General features: G+C 32.6%; 2 protein-coding genes across 10 annotated transcripts in view; one reads left to right on the top strand and one right to left on the bottom strand.

The window, feature by feature from the left end:
• The window catches only part of LOC126914002 (diacylglycerol kinase theta), a 42,918-nt gene extending 33,192 nt beyond the window's left edge, over positions 1 to 9,726 (top strand). For 7 of the 9 annotated variants that reach the window (XM_050717381.1, XM_050717380.1, XM_050717378.1 and 4 more), the window contains 5 exons: positions 100 to 419; positions 725 to 1,013; positions 1,357 to 1,516; positions 1,849 to 1,956; positions 5,993 to 9,726. In XM_050717381.1, coding sequence (XP_050573338.1) covers positions 100 to 419; positions 725 to 1,013; positions 1,357 to 1,516; positions 1,849 to 1,956; positions 5,993 to 6,106 — 991 coding nt within the window. In that variant the 3' untranslated portion in view covers positions 6,107 to 9,726. Of the gene's footprint in view, positions 1 to 99; positions 420 to 724; positions 1,014 to 1,356; positions 1,517 to 1,848; positions 1,957 to 2,867 lie in introns of all 9 variants that reach the window. The other 2 variants (XM_050717386.1, XM_050717379.1) reach the window with 1 other exon arrangement.
• Positions 9,727 to 11,874: 2,148 nt separating this feature from the next.
• LOC126914013 (cation-independent mannose-6-phosphate receptor) overlaps positions 11,875 to 24,635 on the bottom strand; it is a 35,120-nt gene continuing 22,359 nt past the window's right edge. Inside the window, exons 14-16 of the mRNA XM_050717412.1 lie at positions 17,471 to 17,597; positions 14,697 to 14,845; positions 11,875 to 13,448 (exon numbers count right to left, since the gene is read on the bottom strand). Coding sequence (XP_050573369.1) covers positions 13,359 to 13,448; positions 14,697 to 14,845; positions 17,471 to 17,597 — 366 coding nt within the window. The 3' untranslated portion in view covers positions 11,875 to 13,358. The remainder of the gene's footprint in view (positions 13,449 to 14,696; positions 14,846 to 17,470; positions 17,598 to 24,635) is intronic.

Genomic DNA, 24,635 nt, shown 5'->3' with positions numbered 1-24,635 from the left:
TCGTTTAATTAAAATTTTCTAGAAGTAAAAATAGAGAAGAATTTAGTTCTAAGATAGTAACTATAGTAATTTATTATAATCATCGCCGTTGTATTGCAGTCTCTACGTTTTCCGTCACATAAAGGATTACAAAATCTTGGTTTGTGGTGGTGATGGAACGATAGGATGGGTCTTGCAATGTTTGGACAACGTGGGACAGGATAGTGAATGTTCCTCACCTGCTTGCGCCATCGTTCCCCTAGGAACCGGAAACGACCTCGCGCGTGTCCTGTGCTGGGGTTCCGGTTACACCGGCGACGAAGACCCCTTGAATTTACTCCGAGATGTAATCGACGCGGAGGAATCCTTATTGGATAGATGGACCGTTGTATTTCATACAGAAGACAAGGAAGATAAACAGTTGGCTACCAATACAGGAGGTGAATAACATCAAAAATAATTTCCATCATCAACTAAAGGAATTACGAAGTTGATAGTTCACGTGTCCATTAATAATGAATAAATTTTATTTTTGTACTCTTATGTCGTTCAAAAATCTGACATTTGTATAAAACAATTGTATCTGACAAAAGTTAAATGACGGAGAATTAATAAAGGAAATTAATAAAGATATATTCACGTAAAAATTATAAATCACGAAACATTATGAAAATTATAATACGCTATGAATATGAAGGTGTCAAATGAATATGAAATACGAATATTTTATACGTAAATATTACAGGCGCAGGTGCTACTAGCGAAGACAATACGCAAATACTCGTGATGAATAACTACTTTGGTATCGGTATCGACGCCGATTTGTGTTTAGACTTTCACAACGCAAGGGAAGAAAATCCGAACAAATTCAAGAGCAGGTTGCGTAACAAGGGAGTATACGTGACAATGGGCTTGCGAAAAATGGTGAAACGGAAACCGTGCAAAGATTTGCATAAAGAAATTCGATTAGAAGTGGACGGCAGAGTCGTTGAATTGCCTCAAGTCGAGGGAATAATTATTCTAAACATTTTAAGGTGATTCATTCGTTAATAATAAGATTGCGGATGTTTATGCAAATTCGTACCTTTTTTTGGGACGCTACTAAACGGATGAAACTTAAGCAAGGATTTGTCTCACTCACTATTTGAACAAGCGTTGTACTTTGGACATGTAACATCTGTCACAAATTATGCATAAAAATCCACGATCTAATAATAATTATCTAAGTAGGGAGTTCGTTAATCCTTCGATGAATCGAGTATTAATGATTTAGAGCTCAGATAATAATTTTTTTATCAGCAAGATTTTTCGCATTTACAACATCACATGTACAGAGAATGTACAATTAAATTTCATTTAAAATCTACTATATTGTAGTTGGGGTTCTGGGGCAAATCCCTGGGGACCAGATACGAAGGAAGATCAATTTTATACACCGAACCACGGAGATGGAATGTTGGAGGTAGTCGGAGTTACAGGTGTAATACACCTTGGACAAATTCAATCTGGTCTTCGCACAGCGATGAGGATAGCGCAGGTGAATTTAAATCCTATTCTTAGCTTTGTTAGGATATTTCGCAATGCATAATGCAGCCGTAGATCCAATTGAAAGGAAAATTAAAAATAAGATCTTCGTTGTATATAACGTCGAATACTTAGGACGATAAAAATACTCAGTGTGTACATATAGCATAATATATGTACGTACTATGTGTTTCAAAATTTAAATACTTATTACTTTAAGCTTTAAGTTCCCTACGAATAATAGTATTAAGCCTAATGGCAAGTATTAGCAAGTAATTTTTTATTTTATAAATATAATATGATACAGTGATATGATGCAAGAAATTGGTTTTGAATGTTTCATAGGGAGGACATATAAAGATTTATTTGCACTCTGATATACCAGTACAAGTGGACGGAGAACCGTGGGTTCAGAGTCCAGGGAATATTGTAGTTTTGAAGTCAGCGCTAAAGGTAATCTTTTCACAGGCACTCGTAATGAACCCATAATTCTATCGAAATACAAAACAGAACGGATGCAACGCAAATTTGTTAATTTTCCGCTCTTCTTCTATCTCATTTTTACACGTTACATATTCACGGAAATTGTGTCACGTTTGTAAGTATAGTTTGTTTGCTGATTCGCAGAAATCAGTTTAATGGAAACTGAGATATCAATCTATTTTCTGATTTGACATTCGTGAACGCCCACGTGCGCGAATAATACCAAGCGTAATCTCTTTAACTGGAGTATAAAACTATGAATTATTTATTATTTCTTCTTAAAGATCAGAACTGCAGCCTGGATTTCATCCACTCGTCCCGAAACATTGAACTTTACTGGCATTTCAAATTCAGACGTACAATCTGTAACACGTTCCGGCTACTCGATGAAACTCGAGTTATCTAAATTTCATTGCTTGACATTTCAAATTATCAAGCTGTTCGAATTGACAAATTTCGAGTGATAAATTATACATTCGGTCTTTATAAATCTACAATTTTACGTCAGATAAGATAACCAGCTGACTTGTAATTCATCAAATTTACGTGACCTCGTTTATTTTACCACCAATTTAATTACCATTATTAATTTACGTTGTCTAAAAATTTGGCTAATCATATTACTGCAAACTTACAAGAGAACTCTGATAGCCCATGAAATTTCGATAGAACGATGGGGCCTATCTATCTATTTGTCGCACGTTGACTCTCTGCAGGATCTTGCATCTTTACCTGCACTATCTGCTAGATCTAACTTGCCATGACGCTCTACTCAGACACCATAAGAGCGTGATCCAACCGCTGGTGTCCGGCAGCGCATGCATTCCCACCCCTAATCGCACACAAAAACTAATGTCTCCTTGTTCCTTTGTTCGCTCCAGGCTACCATGTTGAAGAAAAATAAGATCAAGCGTCGGAATACCGAACCTTCGATTCCACCCGCTAATGGGGTGGGGAGCAAGAGCACGGACGAGTGTAGCAACAAAAGCTAGAACGCAGTTTCTGCGGTCTATGTCGATCGATTAGACACGAAATTTTCAATTAGTGCTCCGCCTAGGCTCCACCTCGTATCGTGCACTATCGCTGCATACGATACAGGGGAGTTTCGGTGCGATCATTACGATCAAACACAAACACACACGTACATGTACTTCCTGTGTAGTAAAACTCCATTCGATGTTTCCGCCGCATGTAGCTCTCTGTGCCAGTATCGTCGATGTGTGTGGATGGACGATAAATTTTTGGACAGCGTCAAAGTCTCCTAGCTCTCAAGATTACATTTCCAAGGCCATCTGGTTTCAGATGGAATCACAATGTCGTGGCTTTCTATTTCGTTTTTAAGAAAGTTAAGATCAAGGTTTCGTGATTTCAAAGAGATCCTCTTCCCGATCGAAAAACCGGTTACCAGAAAAATTGAAACGCAATTTATTTCAGTAGCATTGACCGTAGCATTGGTTGTATTACCAGAATCGTCGTAATAACGAATTCATAAATCGTTACGGAAGTTTGACGAATTTGCAAATACATTTTTATCCGGAGGTTTTTGTCATTTTTATCCATTCCATATTTTGATGCTTTGGTCGCCGATGGTTCTAGCGTTGAATAACGTGTTGAATATCAGGAAGGTTTTAAGGTCTTAAGATTCTTCCGTTATCTGTATGATTTTGATAATAATTTTAAATTTCAATTAGAGTTATTTACTTGACGCATGATGTAATGTCGAATTTGTTGACTCAACGTTGTCAGATCTTAGCGTCCAAGAATTTATCAACTACGCTCACGCCTAAATGTTCAGCGCAATTCAAGCTTGTCGTAAAACAGTGTTGTGAAAAGTTAAAGGTTCGACAAAATTTTATCAATATTTTAGAAACATTATACGATAAGCAGTGACAATCACCCTGTACTTTGAAGAAAAATGAAAGCAAATATACATATATATTCAGTGTGCAGTTGAAAGCTATATACAAGTGAGCACGAAGTGATTGCTTGCGAAAAAGAGAAATGGATATATAGAAAATACTTACTTTGTTCGAAGCTTAATTTTCGGAAAACATCGAATTTAGAAATGTGCTACATATATATATGTATATACATACAGTTATGGTTATAAGTATAACTTTCGATCGCATCCTGTATATATTTTCAAAATCTTATAAAACCTGTACATTTTCGCAACACCGTACATCATTTTATTATTCTCGTTCTTTCAAATGGTGTTTCCCAGCTTCAATAATGAACGCTCGAAGGATCTTACGCGTCTTTTTAAAAGAGTATGATTTATTTTATCGAACCATCATTTTTAAGTAATATGTGAAATATGTTGAAGTATAAAAGGTATTTCATTATCAAAATCTCCAGCTTATTAATTGGTAGACGTGCTTATTCTTACACTAGATATGCAGGGTGTTTTTTCAAATGACATTTTTCTAAAACACGCAACATGTGTATTTACACGTGCTTTCCTCATCCTTCATACGCTAAATGTTGCAAAGTTACAACTTTATCTTTACTATCTACTTTTCATCACTAATCTAATCGTTTTTACACGCAAGTACCTCGATATTTCTTTATAATAAAATTATCAATTGTATGAAAGGATACGACATATGCTTCAGCGAAAAAAAGAAGAGAATTGAAGATTATCTTCAATCTTTAAAGCACCATTTCCGATGCAAACACACGATGCACTTTCTGAAGTCAGTTTGTCTTTTTCTAATACAATTTTATTTTCAACCTCTTACGTTCTAAAATTATCGCTTAGCTCAGTTTTATGAGACAGCCTGTATATACGTATTTTGCTTACGTTTTTGCTTATCCAAAATTTATCCATAATCCCTTTCCACAAGCAGCGATTAAGGCAGATAATGAGCTAAACGATATTAATCGTATCGTTAATCAATCGTTTAAAACCCCAACATCTGATCGTTGATCCTTCGAGCGTCGATTAATTTTTCATTTTACTTTTACAATAGAACTCTATTTATCTGAACTCCGTTAATTGAAACGAAATTTTAATTAATTGACCACGGAAAGGAATCATTTACGTAATTACCTCAACTCGCACAAATCGAGCTAGTGTTATTTGCAAAATTGCACAAGTTGCAATGAATTCTACACGAATACTCGATATATAATTGTAAAATCATTCACTAACATCATCAGTCAACAAATAATTTTGCAAGAGAATTCCTTTTATCTGAACGAGAAATTCTGCCGGTCCGAAAGTATTGGAACACCTACTATATATATTCATTACAGAACTTTAACAAATTTCACGTCATCTGCTTTTCTAATCGATCGATTAATATATTTTACGATAAGTATTAATTAATTTTACATATAATTCGAATAAAGTAACTGAAAACTAAAAGCAACGAAAAGTACTCAGTTCGTACTAAACGTCAATGGGTATTCTAATACTTCAGTTTCTCTTTTTTTTTATTATTATTATTTAATTTGTACTTTACAATTTGTCCAGCTGGACATTCGGTAAATTATACTTCATTGATTGCAAAAAGTACCAAGGTACGTCCTTATCTCCCAATGGCGCGTATTTTATCAAGTTCTATGTGTTTCATTTCCACAGCGTGCAATTTTTCCAATTAACGAATGTATCATTAAACGATAGAAAATTAAATAACACTTGGATCTAATCGGCCAGCATGTAAATTCTCTGATAAGTACAACGATGTGCGAGTTCTTTTCGTGTCCGCTGTTGTGCCCAGTATTACAATAAAGCGAAAAGAAAAGTAGAATGAAGGAAATCACCAATCTCTGTTATACGAACTAAGAAATTAATTTTTACCATTACCGGTTCAGATAAATAGAATTCTACCGGACTACTTGTTTCACTGGCATCCTTATCTCTCAGTGTTTTGGCCCGCGGAATGTTCTAGCTGTGTTTAACCGAACATGTCGTTTCACTTTGGTCACTTGGCATTGACATATTACAATCTCTATATTTGTTCCTTTGTGCGCGCCCCCTTGTGATCCTGTCCCTTCCTAGGCCACGATGCTGAAGAAGACCAAGGGTAAAATGAAACGGCGTAACACAGAGTCCAGCATGCAGCTGGCACTTCAGGCCACGTCCTCGAACGATACGGAGTCTGAAATCTTCTGAGTGAGCGAATGTTGTCTCTCGTACAACCAGAACGAGGATGCCACGCCATGAGTACCACGTATTTGCACACGCAAGCAGCACGGTTTTGACACAACACGCAACAAACGAAATCGGCCTCGAAATTCGTCTCTTTGACCACGGTCACGCGCTGTACGAACTTATACGTAAGCACAAACAGAAACAGCAGCAACACGTATATATCACATACGCGAGACATAGTACACATACACAGAACAGAATCTACACACGTACGTGAATACAATTGTCTTTGATCACAAGAGAAAACAAAAAAAAAGACGCAAGTAGAACCGCTCCAGGAATAAAAGTAAAAAAGAAAAAAAAACCAAAAAAAGAAAATATGCCAGGATAAATCACGGCGCGCTACAAACTGAAGCTGTGACTGTTAAGAACGGAGAAGAAGAAGAAGATGAAGAACGAGAACAAAAATGCTCGTCCAATGGACAACTTCATTATAAACTCAAGTAATCTTTAATGTCCCCTTCCGAGTTGCTAGGATGAAATAACTAGATCTCATTTTTAAATGTTAATAATCATTATATAGCATTGTACGTAGCTTTGATCGATATTTTTTTAGTAAAGAAAAAAGCGAGAAAACAAACCAGAGACGATGGTGAAGAGAAGAGAGCGAGCGCGAAAGACGAGAGTGAGAGAGAAACGTGTCGTGTGTATGTAAAAGAAGAGAGCGTGAGAGAGAGAGAGAGAGAGAGGATGAGTGAGAAAGCGAGCGAATCAAATAAAAAAAAAAAAGAATGAAAGAAGGAGTTATACGCGATAGAGTAGTAAAAAAAAAAATCACGAGATAAAGTTACCAAAGAAAAGCAACAGTATTGAACGAAGTTTCTCCCCTGTTTATTCGCTTGACAGCCATACATTGCGCATTTACGTTGTATAGTTGGTTATTTAGTCCCGAAAAACGATCAAAGGAAGTGAACTGTAAACTGTACATGACATTTCGTATGGTATTTTACTAAGTCACAGTAAGTATCATCATACGAAACCCGTAATCACGAATATCGAACAAATACAAAATCAGTTGTTATTAATATAATATATATATATTAAAAAATATAAATATATATATATATATACATAAAATATTTATGATTAAAAATATTAATATATTTACAAAAGAGTAATGTATTAGTATTACGATTTTAAGTTGTGATAACTGTTGTGCGTCTGGCTGCTGGGCAGTCTGGAATTTATAAGAAAAAAAATGAAACAAATACCAGTGGCAGTCAGTCACACATTTCATAGAATACGAGATAATAAAAGAAAACAAAGGAAAAAAAGAAACGAACAAAGAGGAACGAAAACGTGGAAACGAGAGAAAACTTATCGGAGAAGGGAAAGGGTTAAGATGTAACGCGTTTGGTAGACGTTAAAACGGCGGTGGAACGTTTCTGCCAACTCGTCTCGACTGTAACCGACAGTGCACGACGATTTCATACGATTTTCCGAACAATTCGTCGAAGCTAAAAGAGATGTTCGAAGGCGACTTGGCAATGACGTTCCTCATTTTCCGGCTCCGGCAAAAGGCTCTTTCCAAGAAGAAAGAATTTTTGCCGCAGCCACTGGTATGCAACACATTCCACAGATAACGTGGTTCGAGAGCAAAGATGGACACACATGTACATTTCTAAACTATGCCAAAAGGAACTTCTAACGTGTTAACACTTTCAACGCTGTTTGGATCGCCTCTCGATACGCAGGGCCGGTTCTGGTTGAAGGAAAGGCAAGAGAACCGAAAAAGAAATTGCAGAAGGAGAAGATTGGCGTAACATCTACAGAAACGTCGAGCTTCCCAGAAACGATTTGTATACGCAAAAGAGAAAAAGGAAGACGGTGGATTTTGAAGAGCGGCTGTTCGATTGGCTGTAGGGAGTGAACGAACGCGTCGTCGCGGTCGTATATAACACGTCGTGGATCGTGTTCATATTGGACTTTTCATTGGCATCGATTCGATTAAGAGACAATTCTGGTGCCAAACAGTTGTATATAATACTGTAAATGTAGGACTAAAAACGAGAGAAAGGAGAAAAGAAGCGAAACAAACAAATCGTTATTCCGAGCGTCGAAGAAAGGATGCTGTTCGTTACATGCCGGACATTTAAGGAATAGAAGAAGCGATCGTCCTTGTTAGGAATATTAATACTAAGGGAATGATTTGGGGGGAAGGGAAGAAAATAAGCGAAATGAGAGAATAAAGATAGAAAGAAAGGGAGAATAAAACGTGTCGCGTGCGTTTCGATCGATCGAAACATAGCCATTCGATCAATTCGACAATTCGTTTCGCGCGCGAACCGTCGCGTCAAAAGTACGGAAAACGTGTCAAATGGTAATAGAAGATGTGCGCGAGGTCTTTTAATTTTGCGTTTTTCGAGACGAGACGCTTGTAGAAATACGCTCCTGCATCTCTTATAGCTACTTTGTAGGTCTTCTCAATCATGAGGTATCCGATCGCGCGGAGGAAAAAGAAGAAAACATTTGAAGAAACATTTCGCCAGGGCAAATGCAAAATTTTCCTTCAACCGGTAGACCGGTCATTGTCGGATGAGACTATGGTCTTCCATCTGTACAAAACGAATCCGGCAACCTGCCAATGATGCAAGGGCTTAGTCGGTCATGGTCAACATCCGGCACGCGTGAGCATAATCGACGTATCGACGGCAGATTGAAATCGCGAGTTCGTTTGTTAATCTGACCAAAAAAAAAGCTCTAGTGTATTCGCTGTTGCTATAAACCAAAAAAAAAAGATGATAGAGGAACCACATTAAGCTATGAACAATCTACGTATAATGAATGTATGTGCTATGGAAAACAAAAAATACGCTAGCTGTTACGACTGAATTCGTTTCCTGTCCTTTCGACACACGTATACACACACATACACGCGGTTACACACAGAATACACGGACAAAAATCACGCGAAAGTATCTTTTACGTACACGACAGAAAATTCGAGTTTAACATACTTTTCTTTTTCATTTTTCTTTCTTTCTTTTTTCGTCGCCTGCGAACTTGCGTCGAATGATAAAAACAAATTATAAAGCGACACACACGTGACATACACGCAGGATACGTACACAGAAACACAGAGCCTTCCTCGGTTTTCACGTTTCCATTGTATTCGTAGATCATAGTGTTCCCGAGAAACGCGGTTCCGTAAAATTATTTTCTATCGATTAGAGCGAAAGAGCGTATTGTAATCATCACGGGATCGGATGTGACACGTTTTAGGGATGATTTCTTTCCCCTATCGAGTAAATATCGCTTTTCGTTTCTTTTTTCTCCATGTCCCAGATCGTACACACGCCTGTATTATCGTTGTAAGCCGAAAGGACACTTGCTGTGTGATCGAATAGAGAAAATTCGTTGTGTAATTACATTTGTCGATGTATCACGCGCACACTGGTGTGGTATACCGAATCGAATTGTTACCGAGTTTAACGAGCTTTCGTTTTCTCCTGATTGTATTGTTTCAGACGTGCGCAAAGCACGCGTTACTGTATCCGCGGTGGGCGAGGTTTTTGTTTCAATCATGTCTTGGCGTGTATTACGGAAAGAGTGGAATATTACATAAATTAATGTACACATTATCTGTGGACTTTTTTTCGCTTTTACAAACTCCGTATCCGCTCTCCGTTTCTCTATGTGATACTTTCACAAGAGCGGACGCGCACCTCCCCTTTGATCCTTTGTTCCATTTTCATCATCGATTACTGTATGTTAATTGTACAAGATACAGTGTAATGTTTGGTAACAGAAAGAGGTGACTTTTTTCTGATTTAAAAGAAATTGGAAAATGTGGAATTTGTTCATTTTAGATTTACAAAGGGTAGTTCTGCTCTGAGGCAGATGGATGTACCTCTTTGAAAATGCCTTGAACTTGAATATCTTTAAAATATTGATTGTCATATTTATCGGTTTATACCTGTGGATTATCTTTTCTGGAACATGTAATTAGCATAATACAATGCCTTTATAAATAGCCGTGGAAATAGGAAAATAAAATCTAGAATTGTGATCTGTCTTTCTGTTATAGGTAAGATGAAGTATTTTAGTGAAAGTAATTTAATTATTTTACCAATCGATTAAATTGGCTTAAACATCATCCTTGCAAGTTGATATTACAGTTACATACTATTAAAACTTGTCACATGGAATAGCTTTGTTAAACAAGAATAATAAATAATAGCCAGTGTTGATTAAATACGAATTTAACGAAAGTCTACATTTTTTTACATTGCCTTTGAATTATTTTATATATAGAATATTATCTTCTTTTTAAAATGAACATTTTTTTAGATGTGCACAGTGCTGATTTTAGAACAGAAAATTAGATACGAAGATCTTTCTTTTAACATATTTCATTTTTAAATATTTCATCTTTAACATTTTTAAATCTTTCTTTTATCACTTTCTGATAATATTTCCTAAAGATGATCGGATATGTTTTTAATTATCTGTAGTGTATATGGATTAAAGTATTACGTTCGTGATAATTATAGAGAATTGCAGAGTATCATATTCGCCACACTGTCTTAATGACATCGATTAACTGTTATTTAAATATTTCACGAGTATTACTATGTTACCATCATGTTATGTGGTATACAATAATCGTCCCGCTGTCTAACCATAAAATTCTCGAAAATTTCCTTGTATTCTATCGTTGCAGATGTGGCAATTAGATTTGCACGACCCTAAATGGTCAAACGGTACATTGCAGAACCTACGATGAACATGCTGACCAGACGGATACCTGTGACGAAAATTACCCACCTATTCTATATTATCCTCAATTTTTTTTTTCTTTTTTTATTTATTTCTTAATATCCACAATTTGTCCATTTTGGACATCAGGTCAAATTTTTTAGCAGTGATATTATCATGTAGTATATTATTCTCAATGCGAGAATTGGTCGTGAAATACTAGTAAATAAAAAAATATATATTCTATATCAATGTTTTTTCTCCAAAAAGCATGAGTAAGTTATTGGAAACACGTACCTCCTTATAAAGGTAAGGAGTTTCAAACATTTGTTCGCTTCTAGTTGGACCTAAAATACAATGATACAGGAATATGATAATTGAGTTCCTTTACAGAATTAGTATTAACATTAATAATTTGAAAATATTAATATTAAATATTAATCAATATCGCGCAATACGACATATATCGCCAACGGTATATTCTATTTTGCTGAAGAACTATAGTATTGATATACATACATAGTCTGGAGGAACAAAACAAAAATGAAGATTTTTTTAGGTAATTTTACGACACTCGCTTTCGAAGACAGGAGGATATTTTCTGAATCGGTATATTAGCACTTAGAACAATTTATTTCATAACAACGCTTTCAAGTTTCCATATCCATCGTCTTATCAATAACTGGCTGTGACGTAAAAGCGATTACTTCCGACGAACCGTCAGATAATCGTAATTGCTCGATTGGTCGATGGGTCAGACACAGGAATTTCCACAGCCTTTCCACGACCATAATTGTTTTATATTTCGTTCAGGTATCACTAATCCCATTTCTAAAGTTGCCTGAAGTGCTGCCTGAGCGCTTCAGGTATACGAAAGCGCGTCAGTGTTTAGTTTAATAGGTTTAATGTTATAACATTAGCAGTTTAGTGTAAGATACATCTGTTTCTTTCAACAATTTTTTAGAAATATCGACGATGAAAGAGTTGGAATGGAAAGCTTCACTCTATTAAGTGTACATTGAAGAAAGACATTACAATGATTAAAAGATTTTATTTATAGACACATCGTTTAAAAACATTATTGCATATACAGATTAAGTACCCCTTTGGAATTACATATTTTTATAATCGACAAAGATACATCGATAAAATAATTAACTAACATATTACATATTTCACAAAATAAAGAACTATAAAGAAGCTTTGCAAACTATGCTACAATTGTTCGGTTGGTAAATTACAATAAAATATTTCCGTCAATATTATCGATATAATGACATTTAAAAAACAAATATTACATAAATCACAAGCACAATATATTGTTGATGGCAAGAGATCCAGCGATATTAGAATTTCTATTCAATTATTTCAAACTTTATTAGCTGCGTATAATACGATACTGCTATATGTATATTGCATTTCATATAGAATATTCATTAGTAGATCTGTTTGAAATACATCATTGATTTTTTAATGAATTTTGGAAACTCCTTTCTTGTATACGAAAAGCTTCAAATTGATTCTTAATATTCTAATATAAAATATAATCTTCTCTTCAAAATATACTGGAATGCCTTATAATATATCAATCACAAAACTATTTAAGCAGCTTTATATTAATTTCATTGTAAAGGACATTGTTTTCTTTTAATTATCAAAATAAACTTTATGTATAAATTCCGTACCATAGAGGGTAACAAAAATCTTGTTACAGAATAGAAACCAAAGAAGGAAAGATTATCTTTTGGAAACTTTCTTTGAGCTTTCCTTTAGTAGCTTTCAAACAAAAAAAAATAAGAAGAAAATTAAATTTCCCGAGTATATAAGTACAATGTTTCAGTTGGTAATTTAATATCTTGAAATAATTCAATTGCTTTATTAAAAATTTTGATTTCTTAGAAAACTATCTCCTATTACAATTAGAAATAAAACATATCTATTTTAAACAAACGTAAAATGTATACAAGCTTCTTAGAAGCATAAAAATTAATTTAGACTCAAATCACATTACTATAGAATCATCAAATTAATTTTTAATTCATAAATTTTATAACGCTAATTCTACTTCACAACCTTACCGTATAATATTAGTCGAATTATTGAACTTATTTTTCTGAGAATAGTTTGGAAAATTTATAATTCCGTGTGAAAAATATTATACAATTTTACCAAACGAAATCTTCAGGTTCAGCCTATCTGTATATCTATTAGTTTGAATATTTCCACAATTAACTTTCGTGTTAGCAAATTTCTAAATGAAACAAAAGCCAATATTAATTATTACATTGAAACACGAAAACTATATTTACTAAAATAGTTTTTTCTACGTGACAGTCCTAAATGTCAATACTAATAAATTTATGGCACGGAACCAATGGTAAAAAAAACAGAGAAGCATGTTTTCACGCGTTTCAAGCAAGAATTTCACGTGTTCGATAAGAGTACATATTTCTCGTGTGTTTTGAAACTTAGATAAAATAAAGTTTTAAAGATAAACAACAACAATGAGATATGACTAGGCATTCAAAAGATCATCGTCGCTATCTGTTTGGCACTGCGTTGGATCGACGTCTAGCAAAAGACGAGCTTCCTCTGTAGTGTCGACCTAAACAAAAAATAATTAATTATTTAAGATTAATCTTAACGTGATATTATCTAGTTTTATTTCATTTTACTATATCTGTAACACAATATAAGTTTCACTATATCTATAATTTGATCACGATATAACTTGACATAACTTTAATAACATAATATCTTTGATTTTCTTAATGAATGCTCTGTAAAATAGATATGTGTTTATTCAATATTTAATCTATCACAAATTTGTAGTTTCAAGAATTTTTTTTCGGTAATAGTAACTGAAGTATGAACTTCATTAGGCTGCTATCAGTGTCACATATACACGTTTTAATATTAATGTTTATTTCATTTGAAGCTAAAACAAGAGATCAATATAGGACATGTGCTTCGTTAAAAGAAAAAACCAAATCTCACACTGATAACTACCGATTATAATAAACATATTATACAACGGTACAAAGAATGAAATATAATCTGTGTTACTTTAATCCACTATGTTGTCCAATCGAGCGGTTATTAATGTACACGAAAGTACGAGAATTGATGTTATTTAAACAATGTTCTACGTATGTGAACGTTATCTATCGATTATGTAAATTAGTAACATACCAAAGGCACGAAGATTCGTAAAATGGAAAAGTTAAAAATACTGACAGACGTGTCAGGAATTTTAGTGAAACGCAAAAACATAGCAGATAATAAATAAATTGCAAGGAAAGGCCGGTATAACCGATATAATTTGTTTTAATAAAATGAAATTTATTTTTATATAATTTTTAATATCACGAGAAGAACGAAATAGACAAACGACAAATGAGCAAATGATATATTATAAAGTAATATAACATAAATATAAAATAAAAGACAAAAACTATATAATTATTTATACCCTTTCAAATTTTCACAAGCCAAATAAAGCATTTTTATATATAACATTATGTTTGCAATTATAAGTAAATTGCGTATGTTTATATGCTTATGGAAAATTAATAGATTGGAAAATGTACGAAATTCTGCAAAAATATATAAAACATTTAACGTTATAAGTTAGAAAATATAATAAACGAACACGTATGTATCTATTTAAATCCCGTCTCTTCGATTCTGCTTAGAAAAACATAAATTTACGTAAGTACTAGTAATCTAATTACGAGAATATTTACTATCTTCTGATAATTCGTAATTACTGATTAACTAATATGGATACAGATATGAATATAATATGCGTAATACATAACTGATAATATAATATGCGATTTCTATAACGTACCCTGCAGTATTGAACGCGACCACGGCCTCTTTTCAAGGAAAATGGATTAATGCAAGAGCGCAAACATGCTCGTTTATCTGGATCTCGAAAATAAAGCAACGCTGCTACCAGGGCGATAACACTCAGCACGATGCCTGCAATTGTACCAGCTGTAACAGATGGACAATACGATATTATAATAACAATTTTAAATAAATTTCTCGGATCGATGCTCGATAAAGCTATGGAATACGTGTTAAGCATTGAAAACACGTGTTACATCGGCAAATTCTGGTTTTCCCCACTTTCTCTTTGATATTCCACCTTTATCCCTCTTTCCCTTGTCCTACTTCACGAACAATTGTAATTTCTTTCTGGCCTAAATTTTTCTTTTTTTTTTATTTATTTCCTTTTATTCGCAATCTGTCCAATTTGGACATTTGGTAGAATCCTAAATTTAATACAAATTCAATGTATAGATATAATACTTTAAATATAATTTAGCAGTGTAGCTTAATATTTTTAGGAATCTATATTTATCGATATGCAATCTATATTTTGTGTAAATTGTACTCTAAGTGGTTGTGTAGAAAGAATATTCAGACAGAAATCGAAAAGCTACCTGGGGAAAGGATCCATAAGACAAATTGGGGAACTGAGTGAATTTTATGTTTAGATATTTTGGTTCTAATTCCTTAATATTAACTATGTACATTGGGGTTGATGATAATTGGAGATTGGATAAGATAAATTGAATATGTCCATTTCTGTAGATTTCTCTGATTTTAATGCTAGGCTTTAAATCTGAAATTTATGACCGATATACTGCACAGTGCAGTGGGCTGGCGAATCGCTTTTCGCGAATCGTCATCATTTTAATCTTCTTCGACAAAACAGAACTGACTAATGTCCATACTTATATTAGTCCATAATGTGATTAATAATAACTGTAATATAATAAAAATTAGTTGTTGATATATAATTATTAGTAAACATTAATACAATATATTATACATATACATGATTATCTACTATACATATATATTATAATTATATTTAATAATCTAGGTTGTCCAAGCCACTACATATAGGTACTTGGATTCTTTTCATTGTGCCATATATCGATCTTTATTTTGTAAATAATATTTATCCAGAAAAATAAAAATATTTAACCTTCTGCAGACGAAACCGCAACGAAGAAGTCACACATACCTTGCGACATTATTATGTAAAATTATTTCAAGCAATTATAATACACTGTACTACAAACTAACTACGCGTTTACTATAAATAAACTACGAATACAGAATTATTTATAAGCACGTGTAATTCAAACTAAACACGCTAATACACAAACGAAACATGTCTGCCTGATGAAAGCGAATAGCGGAGACTGATTAAAATCAGCGTAAAACTAACCGAAGATGAAAAACTGAGCAATGAATGATATTGCAATGCTTGTTTATATATTTATCTTCTTTTCGATATAATGGAAAAATAACACGTACAAAAAAGCTCAGGATACTACTCATTTGCAGGTTGAACCAGTCCAGGCGTCAAATTTCTACCGGTTTCAATTTGTTTAGGTACGTAGAAATTTCAAAGTTGCGGAAGGTTGCGCGTAAAAGTTGTATCTTCCTTTAGGACGATCGTCTCAATTTTCGTATGGAAGAAATCTCACATCTAACACTTGCCAACATTTTTTTAAAACACTTCTGGGACTTTAATTTTGTTATAAACATCGGACACGATTAAATAATTGAAATACACGTACTGACGTGTATAAAGCCACAACCAGATATCTCCACTTCGTGTTCTATAATGAGCAATTAGGATATCTAGTTTCGATTCGAATTTCAGAATTTTTACTTCGAAGCGTTACCCTTGATCACTGACTTATTAATATTAAGCTTGAAAAACTGCCTTTTCACCGCGAAAAATGTGATTCCATTAGCCACTGCACTGTGTGATTGTACGTCTTGTTTAATCATAGAAATAATCGTAATCGAATCAAAGCGCCATGAAATTAATTAATAAATTTTGTAATATCATCACCATCGAGATAGCCGATTTCTCAAACCCTTATCGTAACGTAATTATATGTTGTTCCTCCTTCCTCTTAAAAGTGCTTATAAATGAAATTTATGATATTACAGATATTGAGTTAAAATTATAACTTTTGTGTTAAGATTCACTGCTTTATCTATATACGTCTGAAGAGCCAAAACTTTATCACCATTACTTAATTCATCACCATTATTCGACCGTGTATTTTCACGTGATTACGATTAGAAGGCGTAAAAATGCATAGAATGCACGTAGATAATATACAAAAATATATAAAATATTCAAAATATAATACCCTGTCTACAATACATAGGCGAGTAAAATAACCTTCTACTTACGTTTCATTTTTTAATGACCTGCATAGAAATACGAATTTTCATAAATATCCGCTGTCTAATCATTATACCTTTACTCATTATACTCATTATATTCTGTTTCTAATAATTCTCACATTACCAACAAAACATGTACATTGTACAAGTTCGTTATATTAATAAGTATATATACATGTAAAAAAATAATAATATCGATATTGATAACAATGAGAAAAATGAGTTAATGATAAAATGAGTTAAAGATTCTCTACTATGCTCTAAGAATCAATTGTTCATATATTTTTATAACACAATTAGTACAATAAATAATTAAGATGATCTATTTTTAATGAAACATTTTGTACGCCTACGGAGTGGAGGAAAATTGAGATTTTTTGTAATTTTTATACTCACTATGACTAGGAGCCAATTCATGTACATCTTCCTGTGCGTTTGGAGAAACAGTAGGTTGCTGAGAGTTTGATTGGCAGGTACAAGTTACATTTGTATGCCATTCGAATTCTGCGCTGCACTGTGATTCCTGTATTTAAAAAGAAATATAAGAACGAGATCAATTATAATAAACAATGAAATAATAAAAAATAAAATAAAATACATTTTGAACTGTCGAGAGAAGAAAGCAAAGAATTATCGTTATCTTTCCCATAGAAAAATTATCTCCGAACTATCAATTACGACAGAAGTAGAAACTCTTTCTCAGTATCACGTAACGATAGAAGTTAATAAGAAACATTTCTATCGCAAATATTGCTAATCAACAATTTTATAAGTATGTCAATAAATCTTTATCGACGCACTTATCCATCAATCTTTTCTAACTTGAACTTAGTCAAGGAGAAATATATGAATTTAAATTATAGTACAGTTTTCTTAAATTATGCAAATCATCTGTAATTTACAAGGTAAGCTTGTTCAAGTTCGTGCTTTAAATATATCATTCTAGTAATATTTCCCTCGATAAAATCTACGCTATAGTACGGTTTATTACATTTATCTACAAGTGTTGTTGATAAACTTGTAATTTACATTTTTCATACCATGTAAGGAATACACAATATATCATATGGTTTGCGATAATCTATATCGTATACTTTCTCATAATCGAGTATTAATAACTAATAGTACCTTCTTACTCTTCTCTTGCTTACTATCGAGAAGCAATGCTCGACCAAAACATTACAAATTTAAGCTAAACTGTTCGTAGAAATAATTGTATATTTTATCTTCACATTTTGCTGTTTATAAAATAATAACTTTCATTTTTTTTTTTTAAACAAAATCGGTGTTAGAATTTTTACGATTTTGTATGTCAGAGTAGAATTCCTTTATTATTTGATTTTTTATTTCAACTTGGCTAGAAATTAAAAATCACTTTAATATTAAATATTTTTTTCCTTACAATCCTATTTACATTTCCAAGCGTTCGTTTTATGATTTTTATAGATGGAACGTTATGATAATCGGACGCAGTAGCTGTTATTTTGAAAGTCACTGTTATTGACAAAATTTAATATACGAATATCAGAAGATACGCGCAAATCCCGAGTTGATCGTGAAACAGCAAAGTGATCGAAATTTCTAAAAAATGAAGATCGTAAAAACCGCGTATAATGGAACGTTTTAAAATGTAGATAACGACAAGTTAATTACTCGTCCGATGCGTTAAACTCGCATTAACCGATCGCATTAAAAGCATTAAGGGCTTATAGAAATTCACCATTTAGGACTCCGCAGCGATACGTAACGTTGCAGACTAAGATCAGGTAATTACCTAACAATAATCACGCAACGATAATCAACTTTTATCTAATTATTCCTACTCTTAGATTTCAATGATTAAAACTGGAGAAACGTTTTCTTAAGTAATTGGTAAATAGGAGAATAATTTGGACAGTCACAGAAATGCGGAGATAAAGACGTCTGAATAATTTGGAATATATTGAGATTCCGGGAACAATAATAATTTCGTTAAGTTAGTAAACACAATGTTTTATTCATAATACTATTCTTCTATTCTGGTATTTCCATATAGCTTATACTAAACATACTTAATATATATAATATATATAGGCATACGGCCTCTGCTAAGTGTAAGCTGTATTGATATTTTTCTGTACATCAGTGCGGTTTTACGATTAGGATTTGCCGCATAATTCTATACATAAGGAAACGTTTTTATATTTTATCACCGAATAAGAACCAGCATACGAAGCGAAAGGATTAAGAAGAAACCGGCAGTACTTTGGAAATTCCAAATATTAAAGGAAAACCTGCGTATTCCAAGACCTATATAAAGGAAACTAACGTTCTTTGGAAACGAACTTTGAAAAGATACCAAAGTATTATTCCAAGACCTATATAAAGGAAACTAACGTTCTTTGGAAACGAACTTTCAAAAGATACCAAAGTTTGATTGATGACATTTTAATGGTTATTACAGCAATCTCTCGTTACGTGAATCACTGCTAAACGACAACTAACATGCAGTTGTCAACGTTCCAATGAACAGAAAGATTTTAAGAAACTTATATTTGAAACGAGGCTTTTATATATAGTTTAACCAGTTAACTGCGTTCGACGTGTATACGCGTCAATGCAAAATTTTATTTTGGTGCGATTGACATGTATACTCGTCGTGTAAAATAAAAAATAAATAAATGATATTTAGCGGTATGTTTCCTTTACACTTCCAGTAAAACTATTATTTATTTTATAAAAAAGAAAAAGTTTGGAAAAAGAAAGTTTGATTATTTGATTATTCTCTTTGGTATATCGGTTATGCTCCGTGTAATGTATCGCTTTTTATAAATTGAGTTGATTATTTTTCTCAATGCATCCGCTATTGCCCGAATTGTTTCGTGTACCTTACTTTATTATTTTTGGCAATTTTTAAGCTTTTAATAACAATACCTTTTTTCAACAATGAATTTTTGATTTTTTAACGAACAAAAATGGAAATTTATAATTTACCCTGCGATCGACGTTTATACTCGTCATTGCTTGATTTTACCTGCGCACCCCGTAAGGGATTTTTGAATTTAAACTTCGTAATTAACAGATTAATTAGAATGGAGGTGTCACAAATTATGTTCAAAAAACAAATGAATGATCTCTACTGATTGATGATGGTAAAAAATGGAAAGGTAGTTCTCATTTGAACGACACTCGTTACATATTGCACAATTACAGATCTCTCTCTCTCCCCCTTACTCTCCCTCTCTTTTTCTCTCTCTTCCACTCATTCACTCATCCGTTACCATTCTTCTGATTAGCCCCAAATTCGCGCCCATCTATAAAATCGCTAACAAACAGAGCTCTGACATAAAATTGAAACTATTTTAACAGATTTAATAGTCCAAGTGTAAAAAATTTCTACTCGAAGAAAAATATTCAAGGATAAAATATTGCTGGAAGAATTAACTAAAGATAAAGTGCTTAAAAATATTATAGAATCAATAAGGTAGAGAGTAGAAAGAAAATCCTGCCAAATGGTATTCCTCTCGTTAGTAAATCAGAAAAAGGTCATTCGAAGTGCTTGTACATATGTACTATGTACCTTAAGGCACGTGGCAAGAGCCGGTGAAAGGAAAGGAAACGGAAATAGTAATACAGCACCGTGGTGCACATCTGCTTACCCTTATGAAATCATCTTAGCAAGATTTTTCAAGGGGCGTGCTACTCTAAATGGGGAACACTTTTCACGGCAAAGAGAGCTACCGTAGAAAAAACACGACCGCACGGAAGTATTATTATTCTGGGCCATGTGGCGACCAGAACTTCTTAACATCAGAAATGTCGCGCCACATCTGGGTACTTGAACGATATCGTATCTACCTTCGAATTTACTGCACGCGATAGGGAAATAGAGTGAAAAGCTTTCCTCGATTACTTATCACGATTCTGTTGTGTTTCATCTGAATTTCGCGGACATTCTAATGTTCCATATAGGGTAAGTCACGCGATTGCGGCTGTACAAAATGGAAAAAAGGTACTGGATGAAATAATTTAATGGCAGAGAGGCTTCGTTTCCTTCCAACCTCGTTCTTTTCTTAGGCGTTGTAATACAAAATTCAATGGATGCTTTTATTTTTCATCATCACACTGCATTGCGTGCTTTTTCTTTTTCCCCTCTTTCTTTCATTTAAATAATAGATCAGGTATTTGTGCTCATAGATGTATTACTTGTACGAGTGTAAGCATTTGGTGCTTGTTTATGCAAAACATTATTGTAAATCGCAATATGTTAAAGATGAATGGATTTTATGATACAATTAGGTGAAAGTACGATTGTTATCTAGTTGCGTGCAGTACACAAAGCACTATTAAATGGACCTATTGTAATAATTAATTTACTGTATATAATGCTCGTTGCGTGCATGTAACATTTGCATACATAAATTTTCATGCATTTGTTTTTCATTCGTTATTGTTATTCGTTTAAGAAATTTATATCTATTTAAAAGACGAATTGAATACACTTTAATAGCGGTATTTTAAAATATGTGCCTGAAAAATATGTTTGAGACATAACAATCAAGTATTTATAATATCAATTGTCAAGAAAGAAATAATTAAGGCAAGCGGTAATTACAAAAAAAGGGATAGAAATGCCTGTTAATTTGTTAAGCAATAACATAAACGATCAGTATATGCCCCGTAGCCTTAAAAGAACACACCCTGCAGACCTAATAATCAAAGTAAACATTTGCGAACAGCCCAGATCGACTGATCTTGACGAATGATAATGACGTTGTCTCAATGCAGACAACGTTCTCGCATTACTTTGGTATATTTAAAACAATTTGCCTAATGTCTACTGACAAATTGCAAAGTATATAGGAGATGTAAAAAAATAATATTATAATAGAATAAAATAAATAATAATAAAATACCGATTAAATGGAACAGTTAATTCTATGCAATTAGCGTGGTTAATACATATTTAAAATTATTAACGTATCATATGAGAGCAGCGTTTCGCCAATCTCTCAACAGATACAATCACGCACTTATGCCTGCTCATAAAATGACCTACAAGAATTTTAAATTTAACAATAGGCAGGTATCATGATAGTCTCTTCGCTCGTTATTATCTCTATCTATAATAAATCCACCATTCATTTAATGGATCGCGAACAAGAAGTTATTAAGTAGCGGATAAGTACACTAAGTATATTTATATAAGTACTAAATTTTTATATATTTGTGTATCAGATACAAGTACTAACTCTTTCAATTCCGTAAAATTTTGATATGGTTAGAATGCAAGATTGGACAAATTTTATACTGATAATAGATAACCGATAAAATTAATAAGGAATACCTAATCGCCACTAATGAATAAATATCTAATAGAATAAGAATTTATTGGAATACAAAATTATTCGTAAAAGAATGTATCTTGATAAAAATTTATTTATGTCATATTAAGTCCAAAATGACGAAGTAAGAAATTGTAAACGGTATTGAACACAAAATGTGTTTTGAAATTTTATGGTTCATCGTTGCCATACAATATTTTTTGTTCTTTGGTAAATTTATCGTTCGATAAATTGATAGTAGAAATTGGATTGATCGTGAATATGGGTGACTGAACACATCCATGTAAAAAGATCGGTACACAACTTAGCTTGAATAGTTCTTTCTCAGTTAAAATACTTCTACGTCAATCGTTATTCGAATAAATTATTCGAACTAATACAGAAAATAATTTGTTACGAACAATAGTGACCATTATTCAGATAAAATATTGGACTAAAACGAATTTATTTGGATAATTATCTTATTGTCGTATTATTACTCTACTGTGTAAATATTTATTCGAAATAAGTGGAGTAGTATCCAGATTTAGCAAAGTCAAATACTCGATAAAGCAACTTTTAAGAAATAATTCATCATCTAATATCTCTCGATTTTAATAACTGCAAAATAGATAAGAAATATGCAAAATAACAAACACATCATACATGGAATTACTCTTGACTGTTGTGATAAAGAAAATGGGGAATTCATAATTACGTTGCTCTGAAAGAAAAAAATCAATATAATTTCCTTGATGCTTTAATAAAAATTGAAAAATTCTTAAACAGCTTGCCATGCATAGAAAAATGTTAAGAGGAAAACCCCAGACATACACGTATAACTTTTCTTGGTAAATATTTGCGGAGTGAAAACAGTGAAAAGTACCAGAAGGGACACGTGTTCCGTGAAATATCTGAAAAGCCTCTTGAAAAGAATTCTGCTTTATCTGGTAGAGAAGAAACCCTTGCTACAGTGCCTCTTCATGATATAATATCTTTCTATATTTATTTAGATCAGTAAGACCAGATATGTAGCCCTTTTATACATCGAATGTTCAAAAAAATAACTGTTCTAACGCATAAACATTTTTGTTCGTGAATTGTCGATAAAAATTTATTAACTAAAATTTCTATTATTTGTGAAAATTGCACAATTTTATCTACATATAAAATCTAAATAGTAACAAATCATTTTATTTAAATTTTCTGTTAAATCCATTCACCTCATATCTTACTCAATGTTTTTTTCTAAATATATTTAACACGTTTCGGTTGCTAGCAAACAGCAACATACACTAAGTTTGATATATATTTAATGAAATTAAAAAAAAATTTCAAATATATCTTCACTATAAAAATATAATGTAAGTACTATATAAAGGTTTTAAAGAAAATTTGCAATATCTACCAACTTCTGATTTTTTATTATTTTTGTTTAATTAGCGAAAACGGATGCTTCTGCTATTATGTAAATAAAACAAGTTCAAAATTATTATTAAAGCTTAATAACGATAAGACGATTTTTAAATATCACTCAAGCGTTGAATATTAACATTTCCGATAATCACTTGGTAATTCCACATTTTATAAGAACATTGAACCATAAGTTTTATGCTTACTTCTTACTATCATCTCTTTGCATATTATGTGTATGTATTTTGTGAAAAAGTGATTATTCTTCGAATTGTGTTGTGTACATATACATGATGATAGATAGAACATGCATCTGACGCAATTATAAACGTGGAAATAGTTATGTTTGTTTGCTGTGTATGATAGGAATAAAATTTATATCACTACTCAATGCTTACTGTGCATACACTAGATAATGTTATATTTTACAATTAGCTACCAGATATGATAAATTTTATAAAGTACCAAATATATTTTTCATCATTAATTACGCTAATTAATTTCTATTCAACTTATTTCTATTTTATTTATCTTTAACTTAATCTTATTTTTATCTTATGAAGATCTGCGTAAGTGGTCAACTCATTCAATAATACATTTGAGCCAAACGATGCAATGTTTCAATCTTAAAAACAATGGAGAAATTTAAAAAGACAAGAAACGAAATGAACCATTCCATATGTATACATACCTATACATATATATTATACACACTTCCTTTTCTTGCCAAAACTCATATCATCTTCCTATTGAAACATATTAATACGCAATTCAATCCTCATTCTGGAATTTACCAATATCTATGTAACTGAATCAAGAAACAATCCCAGTATCTTCAAGTTCGA

This window comes from Bombus affinis, chromosome 3, assembly GCF_024516045.1.
Source record: "Bombus affinis isolate iyBomAffi1 chromosome 3, iyBomAffi1.2, whole genome shotgun sequence".
Classification (NCBI taxonomy): domain Eukaryota; kingdom Metazoa; phylum Arthropoda; class Insecta; order Hymenoptera; family Apidae; genus Bombus; species Bombus affinis.
This window is presented reverse-complemented; position numbering and strand designations above follow the sequence as displayed.